General features: G+C 43.0%; 1 protein-coding gene across 3 annotated transcripts in view; it reads left to right on the top strand.

Annotated features, from left to right (window-relative positions):
• The window catches only part of ADCY5 (adenylate cyclase 5), an 836,213-nt gene that overhangs the window by 584,200 nt on the left and 230,420 nt on the right, over window positions 1-21,593 (top strand). For all 3 annotated transcript variants that reach the window (XM_088460724.1, XM_088460723.1, XM_088460725.1), the window contains exon 3: window positions 2,152-2,273. In XM_088460724.1, coding sequence (XP_088316850.1) covers window positions 2,152-2,273 — 122 coding nt within the window. The remainder of the gene's footprint in view (window positions 1-2,151; window positions 2,274-21,593) is intronic.

Below are 21,593 nucleotides of genomic sequence, written 5' to 3'. Positions count from 1 at the left end.
CCTTGCTTCACTGAAAGTGCATGTCTCTTCTCTATCCATTTGGTTCCAGCGTAGACTTGCTCCATTACCGGATGTCCACACCTTCCTCCAGGGTGTCCTCTGGATTCAACCTCCCTTTGTCCCTACAGTGGCTCCATGGGATTTGTCAGTAGTTCTTCGTGCCCTCCAGGGTCCCCCATTTGAACACCTGGATTCTCTGGTACTCAAGTGGCTCACAGCAAAGACTCTTTCTTCTGGCTATAGCGTCCGCCAGAAGAGTGTCAGATTTAGGGGTGCTCTCCTGTCGCTCCCCATTTCTAATATTCCACCAGGACAGGACTGTGTTTCGGACTCGCCCTGGTTTCCTTCCAAAAGTTGTTACTAGTTTCCACAGTAATGAAGAAATTGTAGTCCCGGCCTTTCAATCACCAGACCTCTCAGCAGGTGAGGCCTCCTTGGATGTGGTCCATGCCCTCAGGATATATGTGGACCGTACCAGTTCCTTTCGGAAATTAGACTCCTTATTTTAGCTCTATGGATTTCACAAAAAGGAATGGCCAGCCAACAATCATACATTGGCTAGCTGGCTTCGCATGACTGTCTCACAGGCTTACACGCAGGCAGGCCTTCCTGTACCGGCTGCTGTTACTGCTCATTCTACTCACTCTGTGGGTCCTTCTTGGGCAGCTCGCCGCGACACCTCGGATAAACAGCTTTGTAAGGTGGCCACGTGGTCCTCTGTCCATCCCTTTCTGAGATTCTATGCCTTTGATACATCGCCTCTCAGAATGCTTCATTTTGGCGCCGGATTCTCCCCTCAGCGCAGGAGCGTCCCCACCCAAAATGACTGCTTTGGGACATCTCCAAGGTCTCCCTGTGGAGCCCTATGGACCCCTAAGAAGAAAATGAGAGTTATGGTAAAACTTACCTTTGTTAACTCTCTTTTTTTGCAGTCCATAGGGTCCACAGGGCACCTGCCCTGACGCACCTGGCTTCATATGGGCTATGTTTCTGGTCACCGGTTTCCTGTCTCATGTTTCTTGTGTGTACCAGTCTTCCTTCTCTCTTCTCCTCCTCCGGCCTTTGGCTTCTCACAAACTGAGGTGCCTCGGGGTGCGGGGTATAGGGGGTTGGACTAGTGCATCATGGGAGCTGAAAGCTTTAACTGCGTTGTGCCCGGTCTTCAACCACCACCTACCCCCAAGGTCTCCCTGTGGACCCTATGGACTTCGAAGAAAGAGAGTTAACAAAGGTAAGTTTTACCATAACTCATTATTTGCAAATATATTACAACTCCCAAGGTATACACTACATATGCTGGTTTCCTTTTATTGAAGTGATTGCCATTAATTTTGTATGGTAAATATGATTACTAATTGGAGCTGTTATTTATTTTTGTCTTTTCAGCTGGTTTTATATAACTGACACAGATGCAGATTAATTGTAAAAGCATATCACACGTGTCTCCCCCCTCCTAACCCTGTTACTTACTCCGTGGTGGGTCAAGGTATGCAGAGTGAGGGGCAGCCTTAAGTGGTCCTGGTTGGGTGGCAGGCCAGGCAGAGTGCAGCCCTGGGGGGTCCTGGTCAGACGGAGTGGAGGCTCAGCACTGGGGGGTCCACGTCGGATGTCAGGTAGGGTGGAGGAACAGCCCTGGGGTCCTGCTCGTGCAGGAAGCAGAGGGGAGTGGCATCCCTGGGGTCCACTCTCTACTGTCTGTGGCCGCGCCGGGGACTTGAATTGTGGCCCAGAGGCTAATCACGGCGCCCTCCGCCAGCTTGCGCTCTACACGCCTGCGTAGTCAGCATAACGTGTGGGCCAGCCCTGCTACTAGCCCCAATGCTTTCTTCATTTGGGTAAAATTGCTAAAATAATTAACAACATGCTGGATGCAATGATCATAGAAATAGTTGCTAATTTTCCAATAGTTTTTCTTTAAATTCTCAATTTCTTCTCATAAACTCATCGCTCATTACACACAGCTGTCTCCCCCATCCTCCCAACGTACAGTATTCGGGATGTGGAGTGTGCACAGAAACTCACTTTTAATTGGGGACAACAAAATACACTGTACTGTCAGTTTATATATATCCATATTTGTGCCTCTAATAATGTACTTGCATCTGTTACAAATTTGTATTTCAGTCATTAATACCTTATTTTGATTGGCAGGAACGACTACTGTTGTCTGTTTTGCCCCGCCATGTAGCCATGGAGATGAAGGCCGACATCAATGCCAAACAAGAAGATATGATGTTTCACAAAATTTATATACAGAAGCACGACAATGTGAGGTAGGAGAATGACCACTCAACACATAGTAGTACACTACAATTTCTGGCGCTGTTGTTATACGTGTATACAAAATCTTAATACCTACTGCAATATAATTAATTTGTAAATAGCTGGTTAGGTGCAGAGTCTATTAAGTACTGGCATCCCAGTACATATAGTTTAATTTTATCTGTCCAATAGATCTCTTTACACACAGTTAGTTACCTATCTTTGTAAGCCAAATGCACTCATGTGCCCTTTATTATAGTCAGTCTGCTGTAGTCCGCTGTAGTTGCATGGCCACGCTCCGGGGGACTGAATGCCGGATACTCCTGTCTCTGCAGGGAGCGATGGCTGGAGGCCATGGTGAATTACAAAGCTGCCGCAAGCCGTTCCTTTGCGCCTGGCAGTAGGGTGCGATCTTTTGAAGTTCAAACAAGTCGGAGTAGGGCGCGATCTCACCAAGGTAAGTAACACAGCAAGTGACCGGAGCTGGAATATAGCTGGGGGCGTTTGAAAGTCAAGAAAGAGAAAGTCTCGGCATCCTACGGGACGAAACACGCGAGTGAGATCGTGCCCTACTGCCCGATGCAAAGGAACGGCTTACCATCAGCCCTCCTCCTGGAGCTAGTAACTTAGTAAGAGGAATATATGATAATATATGATAATGTTGCTGTCTTTGTTTTTCTACCAGTGTACAATAATAGTAGCTGTACCAGAATCTCACCAATGGTCTTATTATCCTATTAATTCAAACTCAATGAACAGATCTCAGTGGCAAGATGCCAGGGGGGAAATGTAATAGATTCCGAGTCTATGTGCGATTAGTGTTCACTCTAGCTCCGGCGTCAGGCAGGGCGCCGGAGCTAGAGAGGGCACTTCCGCGTGCTGCTGACAGGTAGAATAGATGCTCTATTCATGTTCGGTGACCGGGTCACCGGACATTTCCCCACCCGCGGGAAACAGCGACCCGCGGGTGAAGACGGCACCCGCAGGCTGTCTTAGCGGGGTGCTGCGCGGTGAGGGCAGGGTGCTTTTTGCCCTCCATAAGGAGGGCAGGGCGCTCCAGAAGGAGTGCAGGGCGCAGCGCCCCGCTAAAACAGCCTAGAGGGAATGCTATGCAACTATGAGCTCGCATCAGTTTGCAGCGAGTTTGATGCAAATGTGTACTTAAAGTCACACTATGTAATAGAGTGCGAGTTGGAGGCTGTGAGTATGTCAGATGTGAGTCCATGCAAGACTTTCTGGGGGAAAACTCGCAACTTGTAATGCACGTTTCATTAGAAGGTGCGAGTTTAGCAGAAGCCTGCACAGATCAGCGAGATCTGTGCTGGCTTCTCTGTGTAAAAAGGGATTTAAAGTGTTAAAATAAAAATGACATGAGCCAAGCCCCCTCCCCCCCCCAAAAAAAAAAACCAGCACCAGGCTGTGTGAGACAGTCCTGGTTGTGAAAATACAGGTGAAAAAAGACATAGGAGTCCCCCGTATTTTCATCAAGCAGCACCAGGCTCTGTGAGTTGGTCCTGGTTGTGGATATACGGAGAACAAAATGAGTATGGGTTCCCCATATTACCCACAACCAGCACTAGGATCTTACTAGCAGGGGTGTAATGCAACAGCCGTGGGACACGTTTCACGGGGTCCCTCGGCCAAAGTATTAAGCAACCCACACTAGTCGGCCCTGGGTAGGAGGGAAGCTCCCCAATAAAGGGGTCCCCCTGTCTCCAGGGTACCTCAGGCCAGGGCTGAAGGCTGGTCGTTGGATGCGGTTTTGATAGTGTTAAATAATAGAAACAAAATAATATTGTTTTATACAGGGGGGCTAGAGGTCCCAGCAAGCCTCCCCCGCATGCTGGTACTTGAAGAACCACAAGTACCAGCATGTGGGACATTAAGGGCCCGCTGGTACCTCTAGTCTGTCCTGCAGAATAAAAATTAAAACAATGATAAGACATACACACCGTAGGTTGTATCATTTTATTACAGATGCACTCACTTATTCATTCACAATCACACTCACCCGCACTCACACTACATACTTACCTTGTCCATTGAGCTGGTCTGTCCCCTTGTCCAGTAGAATCCACGATCGCTGTAAAAGAAAATCCATACTCATCCACCTTTTGGTTCAGGTCCTCTTCGATCAATGTAGGCAACCATGGTATTGGTAAATAAAAAAAATATCTTGCAGAGCCCACGGACACAGTAGTGTCTCTAAGGAATGACGGTTCAGCCGCAGCATTTCCCATAGAAATGTATGGGCTGACCATTCATTGGCTGAGAAAGGCGAGCCCCTGGCTCTCTCAGCCAATATACACTTCCCCCATAGGTTTCAATGGTGGGAATGTACTTGAATAATCACGCATTTCTGCTTAAGTTTACAATCCGCACATTATTACATTGTGCGAGTTGTATGTTTGGAATAGGAAAACATCTGGATGTGAGTTTGTATGAGACGAGAAGGCGTTCAGAATCCCAATGACACTTGTCGGTCAGTATTCTAACCCTCTCCCTACCGTAACCCCCCCTCCCGGGTGCCTGAACCTAACCTACCCCCCGTAGTGCCTAAACCTAACCACCCCCTCCCCACACCTTAAACCTAACCCTCCCCATGGTGCCTTTCCTATCCCCAAATGATAACCCTCCCCCTAACCCCGCTACATTCTGACAGGTGTCGGGATTCCAGTGCCGGCCTTCTGAGCGCCGAAATCCCTGCTGTCGGGATTATGACCGCATCCCGTTTTTACCCTTATTGACCAAAGGCTGCAGAGAGCTAACTGACTACACTAATCCCTGCTGTCGGGATTATGACCGCATCCCGTTTTTACCCTTATTGACCAAAGGCTGCAGAGAGCTAACTGACTACACTAATACCCCTTTTAACCCGGGCAGCTCCCTGGTGTAAAAGGGGAGAGAGTTGGATCGCCGGGTCGAGTGACCCGGCAATCCAACCCAGGTAACAAGCAGGGTTTAACACGGGTGTAGCCCGTGAAACCCTGCTGTGAGAACAGCGCACTCCGGGTCACGATGACCTGGAGTGCGCTGCTAGCCGGCCGATTGGTCCGGCTTCAGTGGCGCTTGGAGATGATGTCATCTCCAAGCGACCACTTTCACTCCGCAAAAGCCGGGTCTATGCAGACCCGACTGCGGTGTGAGCGGCGCTGACTCGGGAATATCCCGAGTCGGCGCCGGCAAAATTCCGGGTCTGATCCGGATAGGAACTTTGTTCCAACTCCGGGTCAGACTCGGAATTTAGGTGGAAAAGGGGCATAAGTGGCAGAGCAGCAGCACAACCCATGGCAGTTTAAAAAAGAATATAGCACATCTAGGAATCATGGTAGCACTGTAGTGGCAGAGAGTATGGCAGTTTAATATAAACTATACAATGCTATAGAATGTTTTCATTAATCAAGAACTAGATAAGAGGCCCAAGGCCAGCACAGGTAAAGAAGTATTTTGCGGAAACCAGGTAAGGCACTGATTGATTGATTGATTGATTGATTGATTGATTGATACAGTGTTAATATAACTATAAAAAAAAAAAAAATCAGAGAACTGGAAATCACTATTACAAAAGAAGCATCCAAAATAGCAATGAGACGATTGATTGATTGATCGATTGCAGTAATATATATAACTAAAAAGAAAAAAAAATTGATAAATGGAGCAAACTATTAAAAAACAAGTATCCAAAATCCCGCTGAGATTGATTGATTGATTGATTGATTGATTAATTGATTGATTACAGTACTAAATGAATATAACTGTAAATAAAAACAAATGTGATTCATAGAACAAACTATTAAAAACCAGCATCCAAAATCCCAATTAGATTTTTAAAGTGGAAACTGAATCCAAACTTCAAATCACAGGCCTCAATATTCAAGGCAAAGTAACAGCTTAGTTGAATTGAATAATTAATAATTAATTATATGATTTGATGATACTACTCTGTATCTGCTGAGAAGCTGCAGAAAACGGGGCCTATACGCCTGGATGTTCATCACAGACTCCTGGAGGCAAGTTTTCATTTGGTGCCCCCCATCCCCCATATTTACAGCCCGAAGTGGGGTGAATATATTGTGGACGATTGAGGAGGAGCCCCTTCAGTGATGGCACCCGGCGCCTCCATTGTATCCCATAGCTCTGTCCCTGTCTTATCACTCTGTCATGTAAGGGGGGGGGTATATTTAAAGAGCATATGTTTTATCACTCTGTCATGTTAGGGGGTGATATATTTAAAGAGTATATATTTTATCTCTCTGTCATGTTAAATAATTTAACATGGCAGAGTGATAAAATATATGCTCTTTAAATATATCACACACCCTAACATGACTGAGTAATAAAATGTGTGCTCTTTAAATATATCACCCCCAGCACCGACCCCACCCTCATAGCCTAGGGCTTGGCTTGCACTTGACAGACTTACTATAATGTTTTTTACTGCCAGGCTGCCACAGCCAGTGTCACTGTTATCTGCTGGGCTGGCTCTGGATGCTCTCCTCCCAGCCACTCTCCCCGCAGTGACAGCTGCCGTGGCCGCACAGGTTCCCGTCTTCCACTGCACGGTGAGGATGCCCACTCCACTGCCAATCGGTGACACTGTTCAGTCTCCAGTCCCGACTCCCGGCTCCTCAGGCGGGCAGGCACAGGGTCGTGGGCGGTCACATGCTACCGTGACCAGAGACCACAAAGTCCAGACATGGAGGAGCGCCACTGATGCTGATCGGCACTCAGCTCAGTGGCTCCTCTGTTTTAGAAGCAGTCCAGGTAGGACTGGACATGGAACGGCCAGGTGACAATGGAGAAGGTGCCCCTTTCAGGGCTGGCGCCCGGCGGCAACTAACTCCATTGTCTCCGGCAGTTCCGCCACTGCCTCAGCGACAGGGACTACCATGTTTGTGCCTGAAGTGTTTGGTTTATTTGGGCCCCCACAAAACAAACTACCAATTGGCCAAAGGTGGCTAACAATGTTCTTAATCATGTTTACAGTTGGAAGATGTCATTATTATCCTCATCCTCATTAGTGTTAACATTATCATCACACAATATTAGCTTATCCCCACTGGAATCCAGCGTTACAGAAGTCTCTGTACATTGTTGTCATTGGCGGCAAAGTCTTCCTCATAGAATTTATAATTCTTTTTTTTTTTAAATAGACTTTTTTATTGAGGCATTATATTTCATACAAAATTGTAATGTAAAACAATAAAGTATTACATATTCAATAGCAGAGTAACAAATAATGGATATTTGAAACTTCAACAATTAACCATTAATACAGTCGGATTTTGAATACATATACATACAAAAAAGTGCAATGAGAAGGTTTGGCTATATATTCCGAGTGGGGATCCGAGGCATCGGTTTGTTCATTTTTATGAACTTGAGTTTTTCCACATTTTTAGGAAGTAGCCTCCTACACTGATCGCTCACTAGGTTCCCAACTGTGCTAAACACTCTTTCTGAGTACACACTGGAGGGTGGGCAGCTTAAGTAAAGCAAAGCAAGTTTGTACAAGGGGACAAAAATTGCCTTTTTTCCACCAAGTATTCAAATCATGCTAATTTATTGTCATTAAAATAATGCTCCACCATTCTATTGATACTCACTGTATCAGCTTGAGTCACGGTAGAGGTGTCAATAATGTTAAGCCTTAGAGATGTCATAATGGTGTTTCACTCTGGTGCACTGAGGTGACTTATCCTTATCACCAATGGGTCTCTTGGAAAAGGTCAGTATTTTCATGGCAGCAGCATTTGCAGGAGAAACTAAAGCAGGAGACTTCGATGTGTCATGTGCCACTTGAGCTGACAACTTGCTCGCAAGGAACTCTTTGCATCTCTTGAGATCTGTGTTAGTTGGAAAGAAAGACATTACATACAACTTAAACCTAGGATCGAGAATGGTTGCCAAAATGTAGTGATCCAATTTCAAAATGTTGCAAACCCTTTGGTGCTGGTGAAGGGATAATAAAACTTGGTCTAAAAGTCCCACATACTTGCCAGAATTGCTTCATTTCATCTACTCCTTCAGTTTCTCTAGCTGCTTTTCCAGTATTTTAATTGACAGAATCACCTGACTCAGGCTGGCAGTGTCTGAACTCACTTCTTTGGTTACTATTTCAAATGGTTTTAGTATATTATATAAAACGGAGAGTACTCCCCACTGTGCTGGAGTAAGGTACATTCCCTCTCCTCTTCCTATGTCTTGGCTTGTAGTGTAGGTTAGGATGGCTATTTGCTGTTTCTCCAGTCACTGAAGCATATAAAGGGTGGAATTCCACCTGTTTACTGCTTCAGTTGGGGGAATGGCAAATTGAACTGTTCTTGCATCTGCTGCAATTATTTACATGCAGTTGCTGAATAGCGAACATGCCCAGAATTTTATCGGACCACAGCCAGCATGACCTGCATGGACCTGTCATTTTCTAAAATATTCTGATTCACTAAGTTTATTGTGTGCGCAAAACATGGTACGTATTCAAATTCACTAAGTTGTAATGCTTGTATAATGTTACTTGCGTTATTGGAAGTGACAAATCTTTAGTAGAGTCTTAGCGGGGTAAGCAGTTTTCCTATCATTTCCCTGAGTTTTTCTAACAGTTTGACACCAGTATGCCTCTTAGTGAAGCCAGTCATACAGAGAGTAGCCTGGCTGTGAATGAGATAGCGTTGTATGTTAAATGCAGCTGCTGCTGAAGGTGAAACAGCCACCTAGTGGGCTGTCATAGCCATGTAATCTTTAGTTTGACCAGTACTGCTTGTCCACATATCTGTTGTTAAGTGGATACTCGGTACAATGGCGACCAAGAATAATTTTTTACTTCACGGTACAGGCAAAGAATTGCTGTTTTGGGAACACAGGACCTCAACTAACTGTCTAAAATCAGATGCATTGATGGCAGATATTGGATGCAGATCTAATGCTATCATAGCCTCAGTGTTTTGCTGTGCAACTGGATGGATGTTTTATATTTGCTGCCTCTTGCAAATTATTTTTGCACACTCAATTGTTTGAAACTACTAGTTTTCTTGGTCCCCTTCTGTGATGAAGATTTACACTAGCAGCATCCCTAGCGTGCAAGGATTCTTCTGGTTAATCCTGGATATGGGTGGAGTCAGTTTGCCTTCGCAAATTGGATGTAGGAGGTCTACCTCCAATTAATGAGAAAACTGATAATGAGGAGAATCTATTCATGCTGCTGCTAGCTAATGCTGGAGTGCTTGTTATTATATTACAGGATTTTTTGAGATTTTACCAAATAATTTTCATGAACATGCTGCAAATTATGTAACAGGGATGAAGTTCCTAGATGGTTAACATCCCTACCTCTACTTACTTTGGCCTCACAAATGGTACAGGCGACTTGGCTTTTGCACCATCATTACTTTTACTGCTACTCCTCCTCACATTTGAAGATGGTGCAGAATTGGTGGAAGGAGGCTTCTCTATGATTACAGTTTCAGAATTGTCAGAAAGCTCACACATAACACTCGTGGAAACCCTTAGACTCTCCTCAGGGATCTGTGAAGTTTGTGAACACAGTTTGTTATTCAGCCTCTGTGATCTCTTTGTGCCATGATTTTCCTGTTTTATGGGTGACACCTCTAGACAGAGTGAGAAGGTGTTACATGCATGGTTACAGAATATGACTGACTGTGTTTTCCCAGGCGTCCAAAATAGGCATTCTAAAGCATGGAATTGCAGTAGCAGGACCATCACTTGCAAAGGAAGGCCATTGTCTAGGCTTCTCCTTGCCACTGTGTGTGGTATATCGCAGTTTGGCAATTTTACGTTTTTTCGGCAGTAAATTTTCTCATTATTGTTAGAAGTGTTTTTTTTTTCTTTATCCTGAAATATTGTTTAGATTTCAGGTGCCCTTTCTTAAACCTTCTCTACCCTTGACCACCTTTAGTAGATGTTGAAATACTATCATTAATGACAGCTGCTGCAGCACTGCACTGGGTTGCTGCTCCTGCTCTTCTATCGACTGAACCATGATTGGTTTTATTTTTGATACCAGCAAAGAATTAATTTTTTTACACTTGAGAATTTTTTTTGGGTGCAGATGTTGATGAGGAGATACCACCAAACACATTGTCGGTTAGACTAGAAGGAAAAAGCATTTTTTTTGGCAATATATATATATTTTTTTACATAAACTTTGGTAATTGTTTTCATACACTAGGAGGAACTGGTTTCCTTTGTGATAATTGTTTTTGAAAGCAGGTGATACCACTGCACACACCGTCACTTACACTGGATGGAAAACACACTATGTAATTTTTTTGGCAATCATTTTTTTTTTTTTTACTGTACCTCCTTTTGTAGATGTTTAAGCACTATGACAGGCAGCAGCCGTAGCACTAGTACTGGGCTCCTGTTCTTATCCATGGTGGTTTTATTTTTGACACCAACCAAGATTTTTTTTTATTACACCTGAGAATTGTTTTGGGGTGCAAATGATGTAGGATCACGATAAAGCTTAGTGAGTGGCCAGGAGGCCGGTTCATTAAAGAGAAGCGGCCGCCCTCATTCAGAACGAGCGCTCGCATTATGCGAGCGGCTCTGATTGAGGTCCAATGTCCACATTAGTGACCCTTATACACAAATCCCACAGTAGTAATGCCCCTTATACAATGCTCACAGTAGTAGTGCCCCTTATACAATGCCCACAGCAGTGATGTCACTCATGGAGCAAATCGTCTAGTGTGTACGCACCTTTAGCTTGGCTTCACTTAACATTGGAAAATTTTCCTTCAGATAACTGAAAGCCTGGCCTGCTTTATCCAGAGCTTTCTCAAAATTCTTCATTAGGCCCAAATTAATGTGAAGCATGTGAAGCGAAGGTAAAATTATTTTTTATGCTGCTGAACCAATGGACTGTGCTTGACATTTTTCTCTCCAGCAGCATAGGTTTCTCTGTCATGAAGCAGCCCACTATGAGAGTAGCCCCCACCCCACCACCCCCGTTTACTGATGGTCAAGCTACAGTCCGGGGAGCTCCCTGCTTACTTCCCCCAGGAGCTTGGTCAGGAGCCAGCAAGCAATATGGCAAGAGGTGGGTTCTACCCTAGGACCGGCACATGGAGGAAAATGAAGATGAGGAGGGGAATTCTGATGACATAGAGGATGAGGAGTCTTGGAATGATGTGTACCACATAGCGCAGGCAGAAGGGAGGCTTGCTGAGCACTTGCAGTGATTAAATACTTTAATTTTCTAATTTACATTTTTCAAAATATCTCAAAAACTTTATGTGATATCAAATTTCTTATGGTATATTTGGATTCTATACACAAAATTACATGGTAATTGGTATATCATGTCACATGCAAAATGGCTGTTGAGTAGATAACAAAATGGCTGTTGAGTAGGTGACTTGCAGCAGTCCTGAAAATGAGGACTGTCTGCTGCAGTTCAGCAGAATAACACAGATATTGTGTTCTAGAAGGAGTGATAGACTGTTCATATAAGGCTTAAGCGACTTTATAGTTAATGCATTTGTAAGTTGTCCCTAAACCATTAGTGAATATTATTCACTGATGGTTTAGGGACAACTTACAGTGGGAATGGGATTGAAATGTCAGCGACTAAACCTCCCCCCTTAGTGCCTAACCCCAACCTCCCCTAACCTCCCCCCCAGGGGTGCCTAAACCTAACACCCCCTTCCTGCACCCTAAACCTAACCCTCCCAGGGGGCTGCCTAAAACTAACCTCCCTCCAGTGGTGCCTAACCCTCCCTCTTAGGGGTGCCTTACCCTAATTCCCCCCCAAAAACCTAACGCTAACCCCGCTAGACTCCCTAATACTAACCCACCCCTCCGGTGGCTAACGCTAAGGGCGCCCCAGACTTACCTTCATTCGGGCTGTTGTCCTCGGCGTTCCGGCATCGGGATTAACATGGGCATCGGTATTTCTACGCCTATGTTACATCCCTTGCCGGGATTCCGCTGTCGGCATTGGCGGCTGCCAGTCTCATCACTACATCCTAGTTACTCACAGAGAGCCTGATTCAGATACTGTATGTACGGTATTGCACAGCCGTAGGGGATACCATACAACTAATATGCTAATACAGGGAGAAGACATAGCATTGAATCAACATCGCGACCATCGGTCACTATGTTTCCGGCATCGGCCATCAGAGTAAGCTGAAGCTTACTCAGACTGGCCGCCTCGTGCCTACTTGAAAAATCAGTGTTCTCCCATGCAGATCCTGGCCTTGGCACTCCAAGATGAGAGATGTAACACGCCCCCATTTCCAGAAACACAGGCTGGCGCCTTGCCCTTACCACCCCCAAATGGCCGTAGCATGTCAATCATGCATCGGCTTGGGGCCACTGCATGCAGTCATGCAGGACTCATTCTACATATGCACAGAACGGGCCATACGCAGATGCTAAACCATCAGAAATGTACGTAAGCCATCAGGTTTATGTGCATTTCTTAATCATGCCCAGAGTTCATTGATCTAACCATTTTGTGTTGTGCTTCTGCAGAAATTGTACTTTAGTTGATATATTGTATATTTCAATAAAATAACCCATCTATTTTATATCAAATAAGGCTTCTGATTTCTTCACCCAAGCAGACCTATTGTGTATATGAATAACAGTTCACAATTTTTAGACATTTACATATATGGTGTAGTTGGCATATATTGTAGTGGCCGTTTCATGAATAAAAGTAAAAGTAAATTGACTATAGATCAATGGTAAAATGAATGTCATTGACTGTAAAAAGCCTCTCTGCATATTGTGGCTAAGACTGAATGGCCATGAAAATCCCGAGTGTGGATTGATAGATAGACATTGACTAGATAAACAATAGATAGACACTAGAATATAGAAAGTGAATGGACTTAGTTCGACATGGTCAAAAGGTTGACATGCAAATAGTCGACACAGAAATGATTTGTTTTTTTATTCCGAATCCTAACAATTCCCCTAGCGCCTAACCCTCCCCCAGTGCCTAACCGTCCTCTTCTGCAGCCTAACCCTAACCCTAAAAATCATAAAAAATCATGTGTCGCCCTTTTCATGTCGACCTTTTGACCCTGCCAATATTTTGCCAATGTCAACCATTTGCATGTCGACATTTTGACCTGTCAACCTTTTGACGCTGTAGTCCTAAGTCCCTGTCAACCAATACTCTATTTATCTTCTGTTGTCTATCTATTGACTGTCTATTTAATTACTATCTATCTACCATCGGGATATCGAAAATCCCCAGACCTACCAAACGTTTATATCAACACTAAGTAGAAATGCCCACATGGAATACTCACACTGCAAAATCTAACTACTTCAGGGATGTTTGGCTGCACATGGTTCTGTCACCTAATGGTTTGTGTATTCACAGCTTAATACTAAGGAAATCCCACAGCGCACAAATGGTACATGACAAAGTGTGAAATTCTCCTGACGGCTATTAATAACGCTTACAAACATGCACATGTGACAGAAATACCTGTAATGCACATCAGGTACATTTGTTTGATTCCTCAGCCTCTTGTTTATGTAAACAAATCTCAATAATTGCATGGTTTATGCATATTATTACACGTGTGCCTGCATATATTATTACATTATTATTCATTCTTTGGGGTCTATGTACTAAGCAGTGATAAGTGACAGAGTGAAAAGTGATAAGAAAGTGATAAGGTGCCAGCCAATCAGCTCCCAACTGTAATTTTTCAAACACAGCCTGTGAGATGACAGTTGGGAGCTGATTGGCTGGCACCTTATCACTTTTCACTCTGTCACTTATCACTGCTTAGTACATAGACCCCTTTATATCTTATTTAAATTATCGCCCATCCCATCCACAAAAAACATGTTTCATAAAATGCATAAGTCACTTGTCACACAAGATTATTGTTTTGTGTCGTCATTTTATCCAGTATATTCTTTCGCACCCAGACTTTCTACATTGTTGCCAATATTTTACAATATTTTCTATTACACAACATCCACAGAGGTTACATGTGATATGATTTCAGATAACCTTGGAGCAGTACATGTCCCATCGTGTCATGCAAACTGAATTGGATAACTGGAATATGAATAACTTATTAGAATTGCATGTAATATGTAGCAAAAGGGTAATCTTATCATACAGTTTCCATACAGACAAATAGGGATATTACAGGGACATTGGGATATATTCACTAAACAACAACTTTTTAAAGTCGTCGCTAATGCTGGGCATACACTGTCAGATAAAAATATCTGTCAGACCGACAGACCAATTTTTTGACATACTAAAAGCATCAGATATCTTGGCCATACACTGACAGATATTTCATCACTACCCACAGATTTGTTTTCCATAAAATCTGCCAGCCTCTGTATTATTGTTCCGTCACAGGGGAGGGACAGAAGATTTTGCATAGTAGGCTGGACTACAAATGACTAAGGAGTCTCTGCGGACGTGGACAAGGTGAGAATCAGCATACTGCTGACATGTGTCATTTGACAATTAGAAAACATTACATTTATCATAAAAATAAGGTGTTCCCTCCTTCCTCAGAGATAACTTACCCCAATGATAAAAGTGTAGGCACTACAAGTAGCAAAAAGCCCTTGAAAAGTTATGCGTAAGGGCAAGCCAGAGACCAATAATGGCACAACTAGAACACATAGTTTTCCTGACATTATATATGACCACTCACCCAATGTTAGCTCAGTATTTAACATTTAATACAAACTTTAAAAATGTTGGAATTTTTTCAGTAAAAAAAAAAAAAATACATGTTTTTTTTTAAACGTTTTAAAATATATTGTTAAGTAACAAATTAGAAATACAGTAGTGGTACCTCACAGTATAATGTCCCTTTAGGCCTCCATTGTAAGGTGACCTGTCATCCCCCACAAGCAATAGAAGCCCAAGTGACGGTACCTACCACCATCCCATAGTGGCATGACATATACCTATCATAGGGCCTGATTCAGAGCCGCTCGTAAGCGGCCGCTCGTTCGCTCCGAGCGATGTTCGCACAACTGCGCATGCGTATGGGTCGTAATGCGCATGCGCCAACCAGTCATTGCGGTCGGAAATCGAGCGCTTGCAAAATAGCGAGTGCCTGCTAATTTGAGTGACAGGATGAGGCGTTTGTGGGTGGTAACAGGGGAAGGTGCTTGAAAACGGGGAGTGGAGATCCGAACGCAGGCGTGCCAAACGGTCAAAACGGGCGTTTTAAGGGTGTGCATAATTAACAAAGCAGCGTCATCGACCACGTCACTTGGTTGTTTCTTAGCCTGAACTGTTCGCATGATTGCTGTAGGAAAATCCAACCACAAGCACTGCGAGCAGTTCAGACGCCTTTCGATGTACTCGATTAATCTAATAAATAGCGGAGATGACGTAGGATGCGAGCGGCCAGGGGGCGTCTTTACAAAATAGCGAGCGCATGTTTCGTTCGCTCGCTCAGACATAGAGGCGTCAACAGACCGCAAAGAGCGAGCGCTCAATTTAAATAGCCGGCCCCTTTTTCTGAACGAGCGAGCGCAAATAGCGTCCGGCTCTGAATCAGGCCCATAATCCCCCCCACTGCATATTGATGCCCTAACTTCCCACTGTACTTATAGATAGTACTGCCATGATTTGTACACTTACAGTATGTCACTGGTGGGTTGAGAGTAGGATTATTGTAATTTTCACCTTTAAAAAATCAATTTTTACTGTGATTATTTTCTCAGATACATAAACGTCAGCCATTTGCTCTCATTGCAGCCGCTTGTATTTGTCGCTAGAAAAGCTTGAAGTGCAAGAAGATTAAAAGAAATCTGAGTTGCTGGACGAAGGAATGGCTACTTAGAGGAGAACATTTCTCTCACATGGCTCTACTACATGAGATACGTGAAAATAATCCAGATGATTATCGTAACTACTTACGTATGGATGAGCGAAGTTTAATGGAGTTGCTGTATCTTGTTACACCATTCATTGAAAAACAAGATACACTATGTAAAAAAGCCATTCCTGTGGACCAAAGACTAGTGGCAACATTGCACTATTTAGTAACTGGTAACTGGAAGATCTTTTGCAGATTTGAAGTTTACAACAGTAATTTCTGCACAATTATTGGGTCGTATTATACCTGGGACCTGCCAAGCAATAATCAAAGTTCTGAAAGGAGAATATGTTAAGGTAACATTTTATTTAAAAATGTGTAAAGTCATTTTTAAAGTGTAAAATAACTTTATTTGAAGATGTATTTTTGACAGCAGTATTAAAACTTTATTGACCTTCCAAAAATAGTAGGCCAAAAAGCCACAACATTTGAAACATAACTATCTGTAATTTTAAACATTTTTATGGGATCCATGATAAAAAATGATATTGCTGCTTTTGGCTATACGATGGCAGTGAAGATGATGGACTATAAACATGGTGACCCTGGAAGCTGTGTCTGTACAGCTGAGGGTTGAAATACTGTGGTGGAGGCTGGGTTTCTTTATATTGCTGCTGTTGATGTCTTGATGGATCAGGACATATGATAGTGTGCCACTCCACTTCCCCCACGCCGTCCCATAAACAGGAACTCATAAAGTAGTCGTTCTACATCCTCCCTGTAGCTTGGATCTATTCTCTTTAGTTTTGCAGCCACATTCACTGCAATAGCATCATACTCATCGATGATTATTGACATTAAATTCTTAGCGGTGGACAGGAGACTTTCGGTAACGGGTTACATTTTGTCCACAATCATGGATTCTTTTCCTCAGTCTTTTCTGGAAACTGATGCTGCTAGCAAGATACCCGGTGTTAGCAGTTGTAGTCGGATCATCAATGTTGCTTTGGTGTAGACCTGCGGAATCCTCCATTGTAATTTGAGAGTGCTGAAAAGTTAATATGTAAAATAATGTTTAGTTTCACTTTTGTATTACAATTAAATAACATTTAATGCATTTTCATTTTTTTTACAGTTCCCATCTACACCAGAAGGTTGGATGGATATTGCCAAGAAATTTGATGAACACTGGAATTTCCCAAATTGTGGAGAAGCAATAGATGGGAAACATGTCCGAATAATACCGCCTGGCAACTCTGGTTCATATTATTAGAATTATAAAGGGTTTTTTGCATGATTTTAATGGCTGTTGTCGATGCAAATTACAAATTCATTTTTCTGAACATTGGTAAAAATGGACGAGTGTCTGATGGTGCAGTTTTTGAATAGACCACTTTTCATCACAGACTCACCAATGATACACTTCATTTGCCTTCTGTGGAGCAAACAAAGTGTGGCCTGAATTGCATATTTGTGGCAGATGATGCATTTGCACTAAATATTCATGTTCTGAAACCTTTCCCACAGAGAGATCTTTCACAAGACAAAAGAATTTTCAACTACCGGCTCTCTAGAGCAAGACGTGTAGTTGAAAATGCTTTTGGCATGTTGAGCAACAGGATCCGGACATTTCATTCTGCCATGAATCTCCGGCCAGAGAAAATAGACACATTGCTAATGGCATGTTGTTTTTTGCATAATTTAAAAAAAAAAAAAAAAACATGCCAAAGTTCACAACAAAATGTAATCGATTTTACAGAGACTGTGGATTACACAGATGGAGCAGCAAGATGGACGCCACTTGATGGAGCCCCACCAAAAAATGCTAGTGAGCAGGTCAAACTCACAAGGGATAAGTACCTAACATTTTAATGGTGTTGGGTGCTGTTGCATGGCAAAATAATAGCTTACAGTGAATTTTAACTACTGTAATATCTTTATGTTGCTTTTAAGGACCAAGTTGTTAATAGGAATGTATGGTGATATACATTACGTTTATATTACTATTTTTTGGTTTATAGTCTAAGGGCTTTTCCACACTGCTTTGTGTGGTTGTATGTCATTTGTTATTAAATACCTTCATTAATGTGATCCTGTATTCTGCTTTTGTAATAATAGTGTGACATGTACAGATGCGTCCAATTACATCGTTGCTGATCGCGCTTCAAACGTGTGTATGCAACGCGCCATGCTATTACCCATGGCTACATACGCCACGGTACGCTATGACGCGCACTGCGATTGAACCATTCAATCCTATGGGGTAGCGTGTGCGAATGCAGCATGCATAACCGTTTGCGGCATGGCGAGATTTTACGTGCAAGCGGCAAATGTAAATGGACATATCTGTATTTTGAAATGTTTGTTTTGCTCATCTAATAAATGTTAAAAAAACAAAAAGAGTGTTTGTTAAATCAATTATGTTTTATGTGTTTAATTAGTTTTTAATGTATAACAAAATTCAAAAACACATTTCATGAACACATTTAAAAAATGTTTAGTTAGTATAGAGACAGGCAAATTTTGTAATAATAAGGTAACCTTGTGCTATAACAACATTATATTGAGAAAACTTACCATATTGCCCCGGCCACTGCGGAATGAGACGCTGCTGCTTCATCATCCTCTTCATCTAGGGTGTCATGATACCGCGCCCCAGCCTGCGTTCAGATACGCCAACCTGACGCAGGTGGGCGGTTGTGACGTGGGTTTTACTCTAGCTACCACCACGAAGAGTATTAGAATAGCGCTCTTGTGATCGCCAGACACTTAAATCTTACTTAATATTCCACCAATAATAACACAAATGTAGCATGGGCCTCTCCAGGCCGTGAATTCATTAGAGCACAGAGATAACGCTGATAAATATTTAGGATTAAATTACAAGGAAAAACAGGTGAATAAACAAGACATACAGATATAAATGCACAGATTCAGTTCAAATAAAAGAAAATTCTAAAAAGTCAGACTCCTAAGTTATCTTACTCTTGACATGTTAGGCATAGTTGCCTACATTTTCATTGTCCTCCCCGGGAGAAGCCTGGGGAGCACAAGCAGATGGGCTGTGCTGGGGACGGGGCCTGACGGGTCACGTCATTAAGCCCCGCCACTTTGCTGCAAATTGATGCGATTGGCCTAAATTTAAATAGGGGTGGAGCTAACTGGGGCAATTCATGGAGAGTTGCATCATTAAGCCCCGCCCCCTACTCTGGGACCTGGGATTGCCGCAGAAACTCTCCCCATTCTGCCCACTTTACTAGGAAGTGGGCAGAAGGCGGAAGAAATGCCTACCTTTCCGGGGGTGCGGGGGGTTACCCGGAAAATCGCGAGCCTCCAGCGAAAACTGAGAGGGTAGGCATGTATGATCTTAGGAGATCTGTGTGGAAGGAGACCACTGGAGACAGAAGATGTGGAGCACTCCTAGCACGAGGCTACTCCCTTGTAGAGTGAACACTGTGAAACGTGGCTGGCTGGATCTTATGGTTCCTCAACCAACTTCTCTCCCACCAGCCCCCAATCTTTCCAGGCTCAAAAGGACTGGCCCTTTGTTCTCCCAAGGTCTGTGTATATGTAAATTTGCACAGCTACAGGAACCTACACTTCATATAAATCTCTGGGCTTTGAAGATATTTTATTGTAGGAAGACTGATAAGCTAAGGTGGCAAAATGACACTCCAGCTGCCTGGGTGTCTGGGCATCAGGCTTTGCACAATGGCCGTTAGGGTGAAGAGCAAACACTACTTCCATGAAGCTTTTGTCTTCAAAGACTAGATAACACCTGGCCACTTGGTTCTGAGTAGCTGATGTAACCCAGTTCTTCTGACATACTGTACCAATTCATAGCAAGTAGACATTCCTGAAATATATATTTTACGGGAACTATAATAATACACACCACTTTCATAGTACCATGAGCACTCTTTACCCAGGGCACACAGAATACATACAGTCATGACACGTGGCTTTGAGGAATCCCCGTAACCCATGGCGAAGGTCACATAGGATATGAAGTGACTCCCTTGGCAGCTCTTGATCCAAAGTGAATGTCAAAAGGTTATAATCCCACAGACGGGGTGTGTATATCCGGTCTGCGGCTGTGCCAGATCTACATTAATCCAAACATTTCTTGTGCTCCTTCTCAGGGCCGGATTATAGGCGGGGCGTTAGGGGCGGTCGTCCAGGGGCCCCCGCACATTGGGGGCCCCCACACTGTCCCTAGACATGCCACTGTTACAAATATAGTATTGGAGAACAGCATGCAGCTGTCTCCATTCTCATCCTCTCCGGCGGCTCAGCTGTTCCCTAAACAGCGGCCGCTGAGGAGCTTCAATAGTTAGAGCCAGCCACTGAAAATCTTCTCTATGTGCTTGCTGCAGCGTCAGATCCCACAGTCAAAGTCTCGCGAGATGACGCCAGGTCTCGCGAGAGTTTGACTGTCAGAAGCCGAGGCTGCAGCACATAGAGAAGATTTTCAGTGCCAGTGGCTCCTTTGTTCTAGGCCTTCCCCCGTGACACATCTCAGACTCAGCGGTGCAGTTATCGTGAGCTGAGCTACAGAGCTGACAGGCAGGTAGCTCACATTTTTTTATTTATATATATAGATACACTATGTATAGCTATATAATATATATAGCTATATAAATGTGTATGCATATATCCTGTGTGTATATATATATATATATATATATATATAAATATATATATATACACACATACAGTGTGTATATATATATATATATATATATACATATATACACATATAATTTAAATATACTGTGTTTATATATACATACACACAGTCTGTATATATATATATATATACATATACACACATACACATATATACATATGTACAGTATATATAGCTTGTATATATATATATATATATACACTGTGTGTATGTATGTGTATAAATATATATATCCATCCATTTGGGGTTTGGACTATATATATATATATATATATATATATATGGCAGTTTCATGGGGGCCCCCACAAGCTTGTTGCCCAGGGGCCCCCACAGACCTTAATCCGGCCCTGCTCCTTCTTCAACACGGTGCGTATATTAGCAATTTTATTTTTGACCCATAACAGATTGGCATTAGGAAAATTGGACTTGGCAACTTCAATTGCAGCATTATATGCCAGTGTCCTTTTTTCACGGCACATCCTTGCACTTCCATAGGCATGGATGTGCGCGATATACAGCCATAAATTGTTAGGAAATTTGTTTTATTTTATGTAGCCATGACCTCTGCAAAATAAACTACCTGTAAATGTCAACAACATTTTAGCAGCATCTTCCTCCAGCATACATATAGTTATGTGTCAGCAAATTTAACCTGTGTTTTTTTTTATTTTTTGTAAATAAATACTGAACTGATGTGTTTGCAAACGGCACTCATGGCTGATCAGAGCAACAACTAAGTTACTCCATTGGCCGCCTAAAAAAATAATTTCGCCCCCTATGTTTCTGTGGCACTTGTTACAATTATAATATTCATCAGTTATCAAACATTTAACTTGATGGGGTAAATG

The sequence above is a fragment of the Taudactylus pleione genome, unplaced genomic scaffold (genome assembly GCF_031769625.1).
Source record: "Taudactylus pleione unplaced genomic scaffold, aTauple2 ptg000977l, whole genome shotgun sequence".
NCBI lineage: Eukaryota > Metazoa > Chordata > Amphibia > Anura > Myobatrachidae > Taudactylus > Taudactylus pleione.
This window is presented reverse-complemented; position numbering and strand designations above follow the sequence as displayed.